This window comes from Dermacentor silvarum, chromosome 10 (genome assembly GCF_013339745.2).
Source record: "Dermacentor silvarum isolate Dsil-2018 chromosome 10, BIME_Dsil_1.4, whole genome shotgun sequence".
Taxonomy (NCBI): domain Eukaryota; kingdom Metazoa; phylum Arthropoda; class Arachnida; order Ixodida; family Ixodidae; genus Dermacentor; species Dermacentor silvarum.
This window is the reverse complement of record NC_051163.1, coordinates 103812996-103832410: the sequence shown is the minus strand read 5'-3', so window position 1 is coordinate 103832410 and position 19415 is coordinate 103812996. Positions and strand designations below refer to the sequence as shown.

Genomic DNA, 19415 nt, shown 5'->3' with positions numbered 1-19415 from the left:
AAGATAGGCAGCGCTAGCAGACCCGTTTATTCCGCAGGCATGGCCCATGCTCAAGCACGAAGAAGAACAGGGATGATGAAGGCTATATAGAAATGAGAACTATGAAGTTAAATGTGTCACAGCCGCTGGATTAAAAAAAAAAGTTGTCGCAGTTTCACCTGAAAGGCGAAGCATCAATTGCGATAGCAAATTTGTAGAGAGCTATACGGAGTAATGATAGTAGCTTTATCAGCTGTATGAACTTGGACATGCAGCAGCACCGGCAACACGAAGAACTGTTGTCGACGCCGTCGGCGTTTTGCCCACGTTCGCACAAAATGCGTGCGGCGTTGGTGACTGTTGCCGAGCCTCTGATATAAGAGTGTTTTAGTTGAGCGTCTTTACGGTCCGCTCCGCTCAGAGTTGCCCCGCTAAGCCACAGCGGAGCGGCGGGCGATTTTCACGTTTTAGTTATGCGTGTAACGTAGCGGAGCAGACCTTTCGTAGTTACAGCGCCCTCTGGCCAAATTCAGCGTAGTGAAACAAAATCAAAAAGAACGTTTTGTCACTTTTACAAAGTAAGACGAATATATAACTTATTTGTTCATTAAGTATCTATACGGGTGCTTGTAATGCATTAGCGGTCCATTTTATCGAGTGGGAAATGAAACGTCGACTTGTTGAACGCCACGTGATAGCCAGCGAGGTTGCATTTCGAATCCAATCCAATCCTTTCTGACGCCAATGCACTCGCGACGTTTTTGTTAGCTGTGCTGTTCACTTTATTTCCTTAAATAACCAGTTGGAGGTGTATTACACAAGTTACTCGCGCTCGCACGAGTGGTGCCTCGATGCAAGGCGATTCGATGCACGCGCGAGAGAGGGCGCGTGCATCGCCCACCCTCGCTAGCGAAAGACGGCAGCAACGCTCCCCGCTCAGCTTGTAAGCGGACCGTGATTCCCGCTGCGCTATCCCGCTTGCGGCTAAGCGGAGAGCGCATGCGCATTCGTGCTTCCGGGAGCGTAAAAACGCTAAACTAATGGCGAATTCCATTGGGAGAACAGGAGCAGGGCGCCGCGCAGTGCGGAGGCGGGCGACAGCGCAGTGAGAGCAGGCACACTCGACCCGCCACTGGAATACAGCGTGCATTCGGAGAGCAGGTGGGAGGGGGACGTGTGAGGAGAAATGAACCATGTGACTAAAGCAATCGACGTCCCATTCTCTTCAGGTGAGCGGCAAAACACGCGTGATCGTCTTGTCGGGCGTAACCATGTCACCGTTTGCGGCCACGTACTACATACTTTTGTGCAGCGCCGACGCATCCCACAAATTGTCCGCCTGCGAAGATCATCTGAAACTGCAACTTGAATCTGAAGTTGAGCTCCAGCAGCTTTCGCTGCTGTCACCGTCGAGCGTCTCAAGCACTTCAGCAAGGCGACGACGCTTTGCTGCCGCTGTCCCCCGCGCATCCAACGAGAAGCAAGGCGGACTAGAAATGCCAGGATCTGTCGCTAAATCGCTGCGAAGCTCGCTCGTATCACCGACGTCAAAATCAGCGATGCCAAAACGCCAACTACACTTGGCTGCCGCCATTGCCGCCGCGCGCGCCGGCTGAAGCAAAATAAAAAGAAATGAGGAGGATATGACGGTTTAAGTGACGTGACTTCCTCCGTACTCCGCTTTTCAGGCGAGAGCAGTCCGGACTGCTCCCGGCTGCTCTCGGCGCAGCGAAACTGCTCTTGTTCTACCACTGGATGACGGCGCTCCCACTCCTGTTCGACCACTGAAACACGTCGCCTCTGGAACGAGCACTTTCAGCGTGCTTTTGAGTGCTCCTGTTCTCCCAATGGAATTCGCCATAAAACTGTCTATAAATAGGTACTTGGTGCCGCAGCTAAACGTCCCCTCCCTTCCCTCCCCCCCCCCCCCCCACGGCCTTTCGTGCGTCAGAAGAAGGCGCGTTTGCTCTACATATATGGTGATTGTAAAGGAGGAAAGAGACGCCTACTTCTGCAGCCCTTAAGGGAGCACGGCACAGAACGCGCGTTTGTTCTCCGCCGTGCGTTCACTCCCCGTGAAAGCGCGCGTCCCTCGCGCCCTTTCACTCGCACATACAGCGTTCGGCGGCGCGCGGCGACGATTTCATCTCCATTGACGTCATACGGAACCTCACGGCGACGGCGACGGCAACGGCGACGCTGACGGCAGAAATCTGCTTTGGAGTGTCCATATAATCGCAATAAAAGGTGCGGCCCGTTGCGTGGCGCCGAAACGGCGTCTCGGGCCTAGTTCTCCTCGCGCCCGCTCTGGCGCCACTGCTCAGGTACAGCCGTTCACGGAGAAGCATTCCCACAGCCGCGTTTGTACGCGCGACAGTGACTCTAATCAGGTCATAAATAACGCGTTTTATAGTTGCACATTACAGGTTCAATACTGAAGTCGTTATTAGACGTGCCGATTACCCCACATATGTGAAAAGTCTGCCCTAGGAGTGCCAATCTTTTGTCGAGTGAGGCTCAATTCTCTCCATGAAGGCTGCCCGCTGGACTCACCTCAAATAAAAAGAAGTGCTCTATTACGAATAATCGGGAGTGGATTTACGTGTTTCTTCAAGACGACTTCAAAACGATGGATCGCGTTTATTTACAAGATGACGAATGCGAAGGTATCGCTGAGCGAAAACAGTCCACGGTGCCACACCCGATCCAGCCCAGCTTCGTTCTTCTCTTCAACCGAACTCCCCTCGCACTTTTCAATATTCTCTCTGCGCTGGTAGTGGCACGGCCACTAGGTAGGTAGGTAGTCGGAAGAATCTTCATGCCGTTTTCATAGGGGCAAGACTGCGGGCCGCTCCCGCGTTGGGACGGGAAGGCCAAGCTTCACCGCCGCATCGTGGGCCTTCTGGACAGCCCGCAGTTGATCAATCCATTCGTGGCTCCTGTTACAAAAAAAAAAAAAAAAGAGGTGCGGCCTGCTGCGTCGCGTCGCCGCCAGTGGGCGAGCGCGTCTCGGCTGAGTTGAGAGTTGCGGCCGCTGTTTTTCCTGGGCTCGAAAAAAAAAAGTTTCCTGGGCTGCGCGTTCTTTTTTTGCATGTACGGTGGATAACCAGGAAACAGTCGGGACCGCAGTCGGAAGCAAGAGCCTAATCTTCGTGTTCTTTTTATAGTCATTCTCAGTAAAAAAAGTTTGTCGCAGTTTCACCCGAAAGGCGAAGCACCAATTGCGATAGCAAATTAGTAGAGAGCTATACGGAGTAAGGATGGTAGTTTTATCAGCTGTATAAACTTGGACATGCAGCAGCACCAGCAACGCGCACAACTGTGGTCGACGCCGTCGGCGTTTTGCCCGCGTTCGCACCGAACGCGCGCGGCGTTTTTATATAAATACGTATTTGGTGCCGCAGCTAAACGTCGCCTCCCCTCCCTCCCTCCCTTCCGTCCCCCCACAGCCTTCGCGCGACGGAAAAAGTTGCGTTTGCTCTCTATATATGGAAAGGAGGAAAGAGACGCTTTAATTATTCTGCAGCCCTTCAGGGAGCATCATCATCATCATCATCAGGGAGCACGGCATTGGCGCTGAGCCGTGCTCCCTCAAGGGCTGCAGAAGATAGCGCCAACCTTTCCCTTTCCCTCAAGAACCACTTATCAGGGAGCACGGCGCAGAACGCGCGTTTGCTCTCCGACTTGCGTTCGCTCCCCGTGAAAGCGCGCGTCCCTCGCGCCCTTTCACTCGCACATACAGCGTCCGGAGCGCGACGACGTCGTTGACGTCATACGGAACCTCACGGCGACGGCGACGACGGCAGAAATCTGCTTTGGAGTGTCCATATAATTGCTATCGCAATAATATAATGAACATACCAGCGACCTGTCGCTTGGCTCCCACTTGCTTCCTTTCCCTGACGGCCCTTGGCGAGAAATATTCTTCAGCCACGCTTCCCGACGTTGTAGACCGCAGGGGAATTTGTGGTACTTCACAGTAGCCTCTCTTCTCGCGTTCGAATTGCACAGCGGCCCACAACAGCTTCGCGGCATCACACCCCTAGAAAAAACCGTCTGCTACACACGCGCACACCAAAGAACCGTACTCAAGCACAAGAAACATGAGGCAAGCTGCTCACACACTCAATCACACAAAAAAAGCACACGAGAATGCGCACGAAAAAGCACACCAACACGCATAAATCCCGAGGCAACCACATTGTAGCACGAAGCGGCGTCTGCCTTGCGTACCGTAGCAGCGGCGTCCTCACCAAAAACAGCGGCCGAACTGTCAACTTAGCCGAGACGCGCTCGCCCATTGACGGCGACGCGACGCAGCAGGCCGCACCTTTTTTTATCCAGCGGCCGTTATAGAGGACACCTCAACCGCGCTGCACAGGGGGATGGAGACTCGTATTTATATAAAAACGTTGCGAGGCGAGAAGGTGGTAAAGACTTCCGACGCTTCTCGACGAGTGTCCCGTTCTGATCTCGTCGAAAACCTCCGAGCTGCCGCCAGAGGCACCGGCAAGTCACCAACGCCGCACGCGTTCGGTGCGAACGCGGGCAAAACGCCGACGGCGTCGACAACAGTTCTGCGCGTTGCTGGTGCTGCTGCATGTGCAAGTTCATACAGCTGATAAAACTACTATCCTTACTCCGTATAGCTCTCTACTAATTTGCTATCGCAACTGATGCTTCGCCTTTCGGATGAAACTGCGACATTTTTTCATTCTTCTTCAGACGGGCTGAATGCGCACTTGGGCCCCAGTCAGGTATATCTCTTCCATTCATATTCCATTTATGAAACTGGTCAAAAGTGGCAAACGCACTGCGATTCCAGATTCACGCCAACTTTGACGTATAATTCGTCGCAAAATGGACGCGCTTAGCAGGAGAGGTATTCTGTAATGGTCCACCTAGTGGACACATCCATTTCGTCTGCTGTCGAGGCGCCTGCGGACGCCGCCCTCAGCCCAGCCAATCAGAACTTCGACAGCAGACGAAGTGAACGTGCCCACTAGGTGGAGCCTTACAGAATACCTCCCCAGGTGCCATACGTAACGAAACAACCTGTTCTCTCGAAAACAGCGCAGTGGTTTATTGAAAGACAAACAAGCTAAAGCTGCGGGGGGCGGGCGAGGTGTCATTGTATCACGTCTTGGAAGCGGTGGCCGACGCTGCGGCCCCATCCAGCTTGTTTCCCAGATAGTCCATGTTGTTCAGCAGCTGCTTGGTGTGCAGGCCTTTGACCAGCAGCCTGCCCGTCTCCTTGTTGCGGATGTCCACGGTGAGGAAGGCTGTGCGACCGCCCAGCTTCGTGGTTGTCGCCTCCACCGTCACCGTGTCCCCGAGCACCGCCTTGCCCACGTAGCTGCACACGCATGTAGACGAAGTGGTAAAAAAATGCGAGAGATAGGAATTGAACGTCAACAGGCCGACATACGATCTTGTGGTCGCCGCTGCTCTCTCATCATAAATTACTGACATTATGAGTACCATCTCCGTCGTAATAAATCCCTAAAGTTCATAACAGAGTTTAGTTAAGCTCCTTTCCTATGACATTAATGCTAACGTAATTCCTGGCATTTTTTTATTTGCGGCTATATCTGGCTATCCAACCGCAAACGAACTTGGATTACTGGTTTTGTGGCGCTGATGTATGTGCGGCTCTCCCTTTGACGAAAACATTTGGCACTGCATATGTTCCACTGGGTTTGTTGCTCTTCATAATATTCAACACAAAAAAAAACATATAATCACCAAATCGACCTCCGGCAGCGTTACCCCTGAGGCAGAATGCTCGTGCCGGGCGACTTCAGCGCCCAACACTAGGAATGGCCATACAAGAAGATAAACGCTAGCAGCCTTCGAGTTTGAGAAGCGACCGATGCAGCTCGCTTAACACTGGTCAACGATATGGACTACCGGACGCGAATGAGCCTTCGACCAGACCAGCGGGGCATGAGGAAAAGCATGCGAGGGTGAGCCGAGAAGGATGGTGGTTTGATGCACGGCGTCTCCCGGGCGCCCAACGTTGGAGGTCATGTGATCAAGCGCGCGCTAGTGAAGAGAGTGCGCGTCTCCTCCTCTAGCCCGGTCGCGCATTTACATTCGCGCGCCCGTCCAGCCGGTTGACTGCAGCGCACCCGCGCGGCACCAACGGGAACTACGCATCTAGGTGCTTTTTCGTTCCTAGGGCTCGCGCGTACTTATCTCCGTCGAGCTATGGTGGCATAGTAGAGCCCCTATAGTCCCCGCTCGCCGCCATAGCCGCGGGAACGCCTGCGCTGAGCCGGGCTCGGCAACTCGCCGCGAGCAGGAGGCGCGCACACTGCGGGAATCGATGTCTATCCTGCATTGTTTGAGATAAAACGAAGCGATACAAGGTGGAACAACGCGTTTGCGCGAACGGAGCTGTGCGTGCGCAAACAGCGCGACGACGACCACATTGAGAAGACGATCGTTTTCTAGTGCGGCCGTGGCGAGCCGACTGTTGGGTTTTAGCGCAGGTACTTAACGGGCATTAATGAGAAAAACACAGGATTTTGAGGCGGTTAGCGACAATTGATACAACCGTACGGACTTACGTTTGTGTCATGTGGTCAATGTTAAAACAACAATGGCATTTGTGCGCCGTCGAAGTGTTAAAACGTAATATTACATTTGGCCGATCACGAAGTCGAAGGGAAGTATGCATGCGATCGTGGACCAATGGTAGAGCATCAAGCTCGGAGTCATACCTGGAAGAACTTTTATTCTCTGATTATGCCACAAGTGCTTCTTGCCATTAGTAAACAGGCAAGAAGACAATACATTGCTGCTCTACTCCTGTCGCGACAGTTTAGTCAATTAGTTTTAGTAATGCCGTGTTACGGTACGGTAAGTACGGTAACGTACCGTGATGACCGAATACGTTTGAGCTGCGTGTGTGCTCGATGCGTACGGTAACTTGATAATGATGATAGCGGCTAACATTCAGGCCTTCCAGAATGCAAGAACTATGTGCTGAGTGCGAAATATTCATTTTGTCAGATACTACAAGCTTTAGCTTAACGTGTTGTAAACTATTTTGGCTGTATCGGTTTTCGCTCGACGAAGAGCAGCGGCGTTTGTGAATTGCCAGTGTGGAGGGTAAAAATATTCGATTTGATCGCTTGGCGTAAGAAAAACATAAGAGCGGTCCTGTACGGCCAAGCTGATGCAACCCCGTGGAAACATCTAAGCGCCAATCGTTATAAAACATTTGCGCCAGCCACCGCTATCTTTCTCACGCATTTCAATCCTAGTGGACCTGAAATCACTATGTTATGCCTACGTTAGGCTCCTGTTTGTTGAGGCCGACGGCGATGAGCCACGGCGATCACTGCGCTTGCATGTCAAATTAGCATGATACATATAAGCATATATAGGTGGCGTGGAGTAGAGGTAAAACACCCGACTTCAAATCTGAAGGTCGTAAGTTCGAATCCTGCTCCATTCCACTACATTTTCAGGCATGGAGTGGTGCCTGACACCGGCAAAGAAAAAAAAAATCCATGTTGCCGAGAGCTAGTGGGGCTATACTAGTTCAGGTGCAACCAAACTAGGCAGGCCCACTAAGCTTCATCAAAGTCACTCCCTCACCAGAACAGGAATTGGCCTCCCTGGTGCAGTATTCGGCCACTACCTCCCTGATGACTCCGACAAAAGGGGTAATTGGAGATCGCAGGGAGAGGCCTTCGTCCTGCAGTGGACATAAATATAGGCTGATGATGATGATGATATAAGCTTTGTTCTTCGGAATTGCTCTTTAGCCCTGTAGAGCAGCAATATCCAAAGGGAATCGCATAAAAAAGAGCCCGACGGCTATTTGTGAGGACACTATTTCCGCAAAACGGGTGTATGCGTCGTATGCAGAGGACGGGACGAACAAAACCGAAGAAAATTGGTTTCATCTGTACTTTCGGCAAAAAAAAATGGAGAGAGAGAGAGAAAAACTGCCTAATGCCGCAATAAGGCCTCGCATAGTCATGTCGCATGATTGGACGATGCGCTATATAGAACCAGCGCCTCCCTCTATTTTGGGTTGATAGAAAAAACAGATCTATAACCTAGCATCAGCCGGTCGCTCAACCACTCGACAAGTGCGATTCACTATGCGGTATGTTGTTACTACCAACCAAGATTATTTCATTCGTGGGCGGAAACATCGTCCAACACAGACGAGGTAGTTGCCCAATGCATCAACATATATTAATTTGAACGCTTGTTAAAGTGAACGTATACAGAGGTGAGCACACTTTTCTAGAACACACTCCTAAGGGCCAAAGCAGCTACCAAAGCTTAGGCCGACCACCAGGTCGAGAGAAATCAATGGAAACTGTACATGTGGTCACGCAACCTTACATACAGCCGATTTTGTGCCACATGTCATAGATTTAGCCAGCGCAGTCCTGAGAACTTGATTAACGCGTTCTATAGGCACCGGGCGCGGGATGAATTTGGACCGGTGGCGCCTTCATGCGGCGGCGCCGCGAATGTAATGGCATGTGGCGGCCGGGCCGCGCGCAGCAGGCGCTGCCGTGAAACCAAGTCTAATCAAACATGTTGCGTTTTTAGGTGCACCAACAGTTACTGAAACATAACTGAAGGTGGTTAGGCCATTCAATTCAATCGTTGCTCATCGCGGCATCGCGTTTTTCAGGCGGAACGTCTGTATAGGCTCCGTACAGTCGAGTTTGCGGCTGCTCTGGCGCCATCTGGCGCAGCGACGCAACAGTGTTGGGAAGTGGGCGCCGCAGCTCGGCCGGCTCGATGAGTGTTCTTTCCCGCGCGCTACATTTAGTCTCGGCCACGGTTGAAGCCGTTTTGCTTTGTTCACCAGCCTCCTTATTTTTTTATACGTCTTGCGACGGTGCAATGGCATGCGCTTCATCGGCAAGCGTCGGAGGTGAAAAAAAAAAAAAAGGCAAGTGGAACCGGTGATACTGCTGCGTAAAGGGCTGTCACAACCACGAAGGCCAGCCGGTGATAAAGTTGTACAGGTTTCCTGGCAAATCTTATGAGATCGAACGGCGAAAGAAATGGGTTGCAGCTGTGAGGAGAGTAAAGTAAGTCAGCTTCTTTGATATTTGTGACAAGGTTTTGTTCTGTAAAGCGTGCTACACATGTGCGTTTCACAGCTCGTTGTGCGACGCCAGCGGCCATGGCCAGCTGCTGAACATTTAAAAGAAATTTGTCACGACTTTGCTGATTTGACGACTGCTTGCCGTTGTCTTAGCATTCGGTATGATCAGCATAGCACTGGCATGTGCGATGAGCAATATTTTATGCCAAGGAAGCCTATCTAACCTAACTCGACGATCCTCGATTCGGCCGCTGGCGCTTGAGAGGCGCGGTTTCACATGGTGCGATTTTTCTTGTGATATACATTTGCGATGTATCATTGTAAAAGCAAAGCGCGTATGCAAGGAAAGGAATTCGCATGCGATATCGTATCTCGTGAAAGGGGCCTAATGAGCCTCGATCATTGTACATGATGGAGAACGAACATTCGCGTCATGTAAATTAAGATCGCCTAGTTAATAAATCTCGTTTATCAGCGCAGCAGGTGGCTCCGACTGGGTCCCAAACGAGTCAACGAGGATAGCATGGTCACTGCCACACGATCCAACAACGACATGACTGTGCTGACGACAGCCTACGAGTGAGCGTGTAGCTGCACGCGGTCCAGATCGAGCTGTATGACAATCTAAAGTAACAGTGTGACAGGGGCATCAAATGATAGGCCGCGGCGTACAACGCGCCGGAGCGAAATGAGGCATGCATTGCCAACAGTGAGGCGTCGATTAAAAATCGGTTTCAGGGTGTCACGTTTTCAGGGTGCCAGTTTAGTGACTTCAATTTTAGTATAACAGTAAGCTTTATTCACGTGAAGGATGACGTCGTATACTTGCTTTCCCTGTTGCGAATGGCACTTCGCGTGAACGTCCACGCCGTCTTTCACACAAGCAACATGCGAAGCAGCGTAGAGCTTGTCTCCGCTGGTTAACGCTGCACCGTGAAAGTAATCGTCTATTCCTTTAATAGGCCTGAACCCCGCAAAAACTATTTGTGCCATCACACAGGGCCACGCTTGTACTTTCACGTACACACACGCACAAAAAAAGAAAGCGGATCGCGGATATACGTGCGGCTTTCGGAGGCGTGTATACGTAGTTCCGAAATCTCGCTGTCTTCCCCCCTTCCCAGGTTCGCGCCGCCCGCCACATGCGACGCTGAGCATCGCGCCACCGCTGCTGCGCAGCAGCGCCGCCTGTTCACTGTACGGAGCCTATATGTGCGGTCTGTCGCAGGCGCGTAGCCAGGGGGGGGGGGGGGGGGGGGGGGGGCTGATGGGGCTTCAGTTTCCCCGAAATTTTTTCGTGCCGGTATACACCGCCGACCAAAACTACCACCGACACCGGGAATAATAATAATAATAATAATAATAATAATAATAATAATAATAATAATAATAATAATAATAATAATAATTCGTTCTTGAGTGTGGAATGTTCCATTGTTCAGGTGTCCTAGCGTCACAGGCTGTGACATGTTCGTGTAGGCGAGCTTTGTTCTATCATTCTGCATTCTGTCTACAATGTCTTTTTCACGCTCGAAAGACATTTCGGCACGAACATTGCGAACTCGGGCTGGATTTCGTGGCACCTGGGGTCACGTAACGCAAGGATCCGAGCACAAACTTTCAAGGGCTTTTCGATAGCGAGAGGGCGCGTTGCGGCATTTCGCAGCAGCCGCGGAATCTACGGAGCACATGGATTTCAATTCCGAAACTTTATGGGTGTAAAGTTCTCATAAACTTTTGACGCGAAAGGTGCACTGACATTTCCAAAGGCGTGCTTTAAAAGATTTTCAATTCTGGAATTTTATGGGGTTAATGCTGTTATAAACTTGGACCAACATGCGTGCACTGGAGCCCTCGTGTCCAAGCCGTTCCAGAAATGAAAGCACGCGCTCGCAATCTTCCACAAACACGAAAATACTAAATATTGCCGTGACTGTGAGCTAGCAGCTGATAATTTTCTCCAAACATTTTCAGGACGCGTGCCTAATGTGATCGATCAGCTGGACCAGGGCAGGCAAAGTAAAATTTGAGAAAACAGGAGAAAGGAAATGGCCTATTATTGAGAAAATTCTTTTTGCGGGCTACAAGGTCTGGCTCTCGTTGGCCACAGGGACAGTGGCCCTATGAATTTAACCATAGGCCCCGCTGAAAATGCAGGTATTTTCAGAGCGCTTCTCCGCAAGGCGAGCTGATTGTGGAAATACATATCTGAAGAACCATTTGGAAAGTTGCCCCAGTAATGCCTCGTATTTAAGCCCAGATGCACAAAACCAAATTATAGAAGTTTGTGGCGAAATTATCAAAGAAAGCCTACTTGCAAAAGCAGGCTGCTTGTCCACACTTCCTGACGAAACGACGGACATCGCCGGAATCGAACAGTCTACTCGTGCAAGGTACCTAAACAAGGATGCCAACGACATCGAGGGACTGTTAAAGGTTTTATCACCGGAATAGATGCCCTCTACCTTTGCGACTGCAGGTTCTGTGTAAATGTGTACAAACTGTTCCAGATTCTAGTCACCCTTCCAGTGACCACTGCCAGCGCAGAGAGAATATTTTTTAACAAGAGTTTACTAAAAACCTACTTGCGCTCTGCAATGTCTGTGGAACGCATGGTTAGACTGGTGCTTCTATACACCCACAGAGACGTCGGCATCAACGTGTCCGAAGTCATTGGCCGCTTCGCTCAACTTCCCCGCCGAAAGAAGTTTGTCCTTTAGATAGCGAAACAGCAAAAATCAATGCAAGTAAAAAGCTCTGTTCCTTCAGGTCCATAAGCTCGTAGTTATGAAAACGTATGGCTGTTCGTTAGCTTTTAAAACCGCAGAAATTTTAGCCGTTTATTCTAGCAGTTAGCATCATGATCAAAATTATCATGCAAATACGAAAATTACGAGGACATCAATAACCAATTTTGACCGACCTTGCTCATTGAAAGCCCGGCCCACGCGGCGTTTGCCAAAAACACACTCGAATATTGGGTAGTAACTTGCCGCGTCATCTGTGGCTTTCGTTTGTCCTTTTCTTTCCTTTTTACCTACCTGCTTTTATTTCTTTTTTGAAACGAAGTAAAACCCTCCTTTAATTTTGGGTGCAGAATAATTGATGCCGCTGTGCAGGCAGTTACACATTTTCATACAGGCAGTTACACGCAGGTAGTTACACATTTTATTCCTCTATTATTCTACCTGTATGGTGCTGTCGCGACCGCTGCATGGCCCGAGTACATATCACGATTTCTGCGATCATAGTTTTGTTCTTGCCTAGATCATCTGTCTCTCTGTGCGCAAAGTTTACTATCTCTGACTCCGCAACGTGTTTATTTGTCTTGTTTGACGCATAATATACAATGACGTTTGCTTAAATACGTAGATTTATTGAAGACTTAGACGTATATTTAAATATCTTGTTGCGAGGTGTTGTGTATACAAGCAGTGAACTTTGTTTCCAGCGACTCTTTTTTGCCCTTTAGCGAGTTGTATCTTCGCATTTGTATATTCCATTTTATCTTCGCATTTCTAATGTATATTTTGCAGAACTCCTACTTTTATGCGACTGCCACAGATACGATGATGAGAGGATTGCCCTTCGGACGGCTTTGGGGCACTTAGACGACAGGCTTTTTACGGAGGAAAAGATCTTGTGGCCTCGTGCGTCTGCTATGTGCAGGGCTACAAAGGCGCTGTTGTGTTTTTTGAAGTGCACAAGCCTGTATGACCGCCTGTGACGAAACTCAGCGATGAACGTTTAACAGTAAATATGCAACGTGTGAACTGTGAACTTCTCTCTTCCTTCTCCTTTTTCAATCCCTTCTCCCCCTTCCCCCGTGCAGGGTAGCCTACCGGGCTCAGCATGGTTAACCTCCCTGCCTTTCCCTTATGACTTCTCTCTCTCTCTCTCCTACTTTTTATTTGTATTCACTGTTGCGAGTATAATCTCGGTGTAATTACAATACACGACCGGTAACAGCTGCTCCTGCGCAATCTATTGCAACGAGGGACAGCGTCATTGAGGTTTTTTTTCCTGGCCGTTGCATATGTGCAAAAATGTAAACAAGGTTCTTGAATGACGAAGATTCATCAAAATATTTGTCCTCAACTTATTCATTTCATGGCCTTTACATTCTTCATATCAGCTGTATACACTGCTTTGCTGGTTTCCAACTGATATAGTTCTAATGTCCGTGTGATATTTTCTTTCCTTATTAAATAGACAAAAAAAAAACGCGGCCGCATTGATATCAGTTATTTCTGCCAGAGTTTTTAGGACATACGAATATATTCTTTTATGAAAAAATACATATTTTACTTGACAGTGCGTAGCGTTCAATAATTCGTTTGCAGCATCTTATATACAATGGCATTCGCAATGCAGTTATTATTCATGTATTTGATCCCTCGACAAATTCTATGAGGAGGAGGCCGCGCTGCAACCTGAGCCCCCCCCCCCCCCCCCCGAACAAAATTTCTGGCTACGCCACTGGTCTGTCGGCAACAGCACGTACAGTGCTCAGCAATTAATTGAAACGCGATACTCGAATCGCATGGTCCATGGTCGCCAGCGCTTTTTGCACTGACTGTAAGCGCTGGGGACACCAAACTGATGCATTGTGGTGTAGAGTGAAAGCGAGATACGCTTCTGCTATAAGCATAGGCAGTGGTGCTACCGTGAAAAAAGAGAGAGAGAAGATCTTATGTTGATTAATTGATGGATATACTCATTGATAACAGCGGGGTTTTACGAGCCAGAACAATGCGGGGAACTACGACACAGGCTTAAGCGTAATGAGGGCATCCAGGTTAATTTTGACCACCTGTGGTTTTTTTTTTTTTTTTTTTTTTTTTTTTTTTTTTTTTTTTTTTTGACGCGAGCTCCCCAAAGCAGCATGTACACCAGCGTTTTTGCAGCCATGGTGGCCGGAAATCGATCGTGTGACCTCGTGTTCGGCAGCAGCATGCCACCACGGATAGTTCCGGCTTATTGTTGAATTCTCCATCTCACTCGTCAGCGCTGATTGGTCCGAAGGATCTCTGATTGGCTCAAAACGCCAACGCGGCGGAATTCGGCAGTGTCCAGAAGAATGCGCTACGGTGGCTATACGGCTACAGACTCTCTGCTATACAGATACAGTTACCAACGTTTCGTTTCTGCAATAGGATATGTTCCTGAGGCGCAGAACTCGCTTCACGCAAAGAACGGGTCATTCGCTCTGATCGAGCTGTCAAACTGTCATGTAAAGTCAACTGTACTGCGGAGTTTCTGACACCCGAGCGCATCATTTCAGAGGGCTCGCATCACATGTTACATGCGGAGACGCATGCTGCGGGGCTTGGCGACTGACGTCCGACGTCGGCGCAGCTGGTTTCGCATGTCAAACTAGTGGCACAGCCACGCAGTTACGAGACGAGGTCGGTAAAATTTAACGCTGCGGTGCCGTTCCGGGTAGTCTCAAATTCCATATTGTCAAATGAGCCCTTTGTCAGCGCTGGCTGGCTCGCAGGGCTGCTAAGCCTTCACTGATCGGTTGAAAACAGCAACACGGTACATGGCGGTATTTGGCACTATATATACAGGGTGTCCCAACTATCATGCATGCACCAAGATTAAAAAAAGAGCAATTGCGTTACTCGAAGAAAACCTATTGCATATTGTTTCCAGTACAGTGGAGTAGCCGCGAGTAATTTTTTTCGTTATTGATATTTAATTACGTCATTGTAAATAATTATCTAACTCGAGAAGTACTGTCCTAATTATCAAAGTGTCAATGAGAAAATTGTAGAGAAACATGAAAAGCTCCCGACAGAGATTTCTGTTGCTCAATACTACGTGCTATATAAAAGTGTTTTTCCGAGCGTGAAAGAAGCCCGCGTATACACGCAAAGTGTCTCGAGCGGCCAGTGGCCCGGCAATTTTGCGTGTATTTGCGGGCTTCTTTCACGCTCGGAAAACACTTTTATACAGCACGTATATTGAGCAACAGAAATCTGTATCGGGAGCTTTTCATGTTGCTCTACAATTTTCTCATCGACACTTTTCATCTAGTTATAATATTTGAGAAGTTCATTAATTAATCAGGGCTAATTCCCGGCTCACATGGGCGGGAACATCTCCCCCGGCTCAGTCAACCCCAATAAGTTGGCCCACGACCAGGCGCGAAGTCTCGTCAACAGCGCCGGTACGAGGGGCCCGGCTTCGCAGGGGATCGACCGGACCATGGACCCGCTGCTTACTTTCCATGAACTCACTGCTCACTACCAGCTGAGACGCAGGCAGTTCCCGGCTCCTCACCCGAAGCACATCACATTGTATGGTGTCCGGGGCATGTTGGTGTCACTGGTAACACAGGGGCAGACGCTCTTGCTCGCGAGACTTCAATCCGAGCAAGGAATGACACCCCAATCGGAAGTAACAATCAAATACTAGCATGCGATGTCTTAGAACATCAACGTCGTTCTCGCCAAGAACTCGCCGCGCCAAACCCGCAATTAACAGTGGAGGAGGTTCGGCTATACAGAAAAATCCAGACAAACACCTACCCACATCTGGGGCGATGGCATGCCATCTGGCCAACCAGGTATGCCAGTCAATGCCCCTGGTGTGGGGGGAGGCCATCCTTGCCCCATGTGACATGGGAGTGCCAATCACGACCCCAAAATTCAAATTCACCCCGTTTAGCACAAAATTCCTTTAGGGAGCCTTGGGCAGCCATCCTCGCCCGGACTGACCTGGAGACTCAATTGAGCCTCCTCGACCAGGCACGGCGCGTGGCGGTGGCCACTGGAGTCCTGGACTAAGGCCCCCTTAACCCCATTTTTCCTTAATAAAGTTATTTCTCTCTCTCACCCGAAGTTCGGCGGACCCCGCGCCTCGGTGCTGAGAATGCTGCAGACGGGCTCATTTCCGTCTCGATCCAGGCTGAGCCACTACGCTCCGGGTGTGGATCCCCGCTGCTCCGACTGCGGCGAGGAACGGTCCACCTTGAACCACATGCTGTGGTAATGTTCTGCATTGAACTACTCGCCTTTCAACAGGCAAGAAGACTGGAAAGAAACCGTCAAGAGCGACGACCTTCAAGTCCAGCTTCGGGCTGTCCAAAGGGCCTGCGACAGGGCTGAAGATCACGGTCTTCCGCCCCCGGCGCGGCCCGCGACTACGACAAAGTAGTCCCTTAGGACCAAATAAAGTTTCTTGGCTGTCTGTCTGTCTGTATTTATAGGCGGAATGCAAGAAAAATAATCTGAGTATCTCCAAGCGACGGCAAACAACATTACCTTGGTTCTGTCCAGCTACGTGGCATATGCATATCTTTTAAATCTTGGTTCATGATAGTTAGGACACCCTGTATATTGTGCCATTATAGTCGAACCCGGACATATCGAATCTGAAGGGGATCACAAAGAAGTTCGATATGTAACATAAACATTTTATACAAAAATTTTCAAGGCGCTTTTACTGTTGTTCGTTATGCACAATAATTCGTTATATATGAGTTCGATATATCCATTTTCGACGGTATATGAACAGCACCGTGTTCGTCGTCTTCCATTTCTTGTCCGTGTTTTTTTGAGCTGTCTGTTCAAATTATATCACACCAACTATAGCCCAGCTCCCAGTCATGATGTGTATAACACGTGCCGACATATATATATATACATATATATATATATATATATATATATATATATATATATATATATATATATATGCCTGCTTCTCGGCAAATCGTTGCGAATCAAAAGAACGTCACCTCATGCTCATGTCCACGCTGACATTCCGCACGTCGCGTAGGGTCAGCAGCGCGAATGTGCTGATCACGTCCACGAGGCTGGCCGAAAAACTCCCTTGCATAGTTCCAAGGTTGTTGAGGATGTTCTCGTTGACCGTAAGCTCGGCGGTGCATTTCCCATCGGCAGCTGAAACGATGCGCACCTGTCGAGGAGACCGAGGGTCCGAAAGTTGAACTAGCACGCGTTACACTTTCGTTTTGGGAAAAAAAAATAGATAAGCACACGTACGACGCTGTCGCGGAGGTAGTTTTCGATACTCTTTCGTTACACTATAGTCGAGTACAACTTTAGAAAGCAGCGGCATTTGCCCCTCAAAGGCGGATGCACACGAGCCTCCCCCAATGGGGGCGCACTCTAGACTGACGTCATGAGCCGCACGTCATGAGTCGCGTCAGCGGTACTATTTCTTCAGCCGCGGAGGCAATCGGCTGCCGCGCTTCGGTCATCTGGGCTGGGCGGACTCTCCTGCCTTCTTAAGTTGTACCCAACTGCAGACAAAAATTTTAAAAATGGCCTTTTATTGAAGGCTTTAGCAAAGATATTTCACTGAGTACATCCTCATGGTTAAAATATAGCACGTTATACGGGGTGATCATTTTTACGTTTACCAGAATTTTTAAAAATCGCATGTCGCAGATAACTGAATTCTAGTCCTTGAGCTGGATTATTCAGAGAAGCGGACATTACTTGCACGAGGAATCGACACACCTTTTCAACTGCTTAATTAATTGCTTCATTTACGGCACATATTGCCATTTACGAATTATAGCCGGTGAGTCTGCAAGGCGTATTAACTTGGAATGAATTTCCAGAATGGCACCAGTTTGGTGATATGCGCCAACAAATTTGCCGTAAAAATGCACTATTTTTCCACTTAACAAAACGCTCTTTTATGCACTGAAGCACAAAAGTAACTGGAACACCCGTGTATTTCGTCCCACACTTTGGGATATATCTCGAAACTGGTGTCATCCTGGAGATTCGTGTCAAGCGGATACGCGTTGCAAACTTACCGGCTACAATTCGTTAAAGACAATATGTGTCGTAAGTAGTTAAGTTAATCAGTGATGTTGTGTTTATTAGTCGAATATGTGTTTCGGCTTCTCGTGCTAATAATGTCCACCTCTACGAAAATCTAGCTCAAGGACAAGAATTAAGCTATCTGACATAGGCGAGTTTCAAAAATTCTGGAGAACCTAAAAATGATGACCCCGTATATCAAGCTTGAAAAATGTACGTTCTAATGATACGAATTTCGACAATACATTTTAAAGGCGTATTGTGTAATGTAAATTGGAAAAAAAGGCATTTTACTGTTAATATGAAAATAAACGAAACAATTAATTTGAAATATACACAATTAGTGTTGTCACTAATTTTTAATTAATGCTGCACGGCCAATAAAGTTTGATTGTGCCAGCTCATCAGAGACGGTGAGTACTGTTTTTTTTTTTGTTTTTTTTTTTTTTTTTTTCCCAGTGGCAACTCCCTTTTCCTGTTAGGTGCCATAAATATCGGGCAAAGCATCACACTCTGTTGCGTTTGAGGCAGCAAATCGTATGCTGTAGCACACGAATCGATTGGTCAGAAAACGAAACTCGCCGCTGGGTAGCCTGGGTTGGTTTTGGGGGTTACTATCGTCCAAATTAAGTTCCCATAATCTGACATCATTGTCACACTCACCGGCACTAGCAGCAACCAATAAATCATCTGAGGACGCAGCAGAATCGCGAGGGCTCCGCGCTACATATCGCCTGCGCCCGGCAGAAATATTTCAAACCTACCCAGAAAACGAAAGGCGCTGTAAATAGAGCAGCAAGTCCGTAAAGAGAGTGACTCTAGTAAAGAGCAAAGCATATTTATACAGGGACCATGGACAGAGACCTTGAAATTGGGCCTGGCGCTGTCTCCCGTTGCCCGTGTTCAGCGACCACGGTAAGGAAATGAAGCGCTGGGAAAGATATGCACAGACATTATCCAGCGCAGCCGAAGCTGAGTGAGTGCAGCAGTAACGCAGTCATGCTGCAGCGCTTGATCGCGAGTCAAGCACGCTCATACGTCTACGTGTGACAACGTACGCTTCATGGTTAAAGCACGCCTGATTTAGGCCCTCAAAAGCAGCAAAAAACAGAAGAGATATCTTGTAAAAAAAACGCAAACGTATTCACCGCTTCAAAGTGCTTCGTGAACGTTCCGCCGATTACAACGCGTTGCAAGAGCTGGCGCACACGGTCTAGCGTGTACGCTGCCATGTTGTTTACTGTCGTTGCTATTCGGTTGCTGTGGTTGCTGTGGCCATGGCTGCGGCTAAAAAAAGGCGCTAGGGGCGTCGTTTGGTTTCGCTTTTGTGATGAGTGGACAATATACTCCACAGTGTGCTAGACAATGCAGCTACGTCCGAGAAAGAGCCAACTGTTCATTGTTCTTTGTAAGACATGTAACGGTACGTTGTTAGGGTGTCGCTTAGCATATGTCCGAACCGACATGATTTACGCGTCTATAATTTTATAGCGAAGTCCATCTCAAGGTTATAGGCTGCTTACGACAGACGTATAGTC

At 48.8% G+C, this 19415-nt stretch overlaps 1 protein-coding gene across 1 annotated transcript; it reads right to left on the bottom strand.

The window, feature by feature from the left end:
* Positions 1-5097: 5097 nt before the first annotated feature.
* Positions 5098-19128, bottom strand: LOC119465841 (acyl-coenzyme A thioesterase 13). Its single transcript, XM_037726313.2, has 3 exons — positions 19026-19128; positions 16818-16999; positions 5098-5335 (listed from the first exon to the last, which is right to left on the bottom strand). The coding sequence occupies exons 1-3, from the start codon at positions 19107-19109 to the stop codon at positions 5116-5118; spliced, it is 486 nt and encodes a 161-aa protein (XP_037582241.1). The 5' UTR covers positions 19110-19128; the 3' UTR covers positions 5098-5115.
* Between the last annotated feature and the right edge of the window lie 287 nt (positions 19129-19415).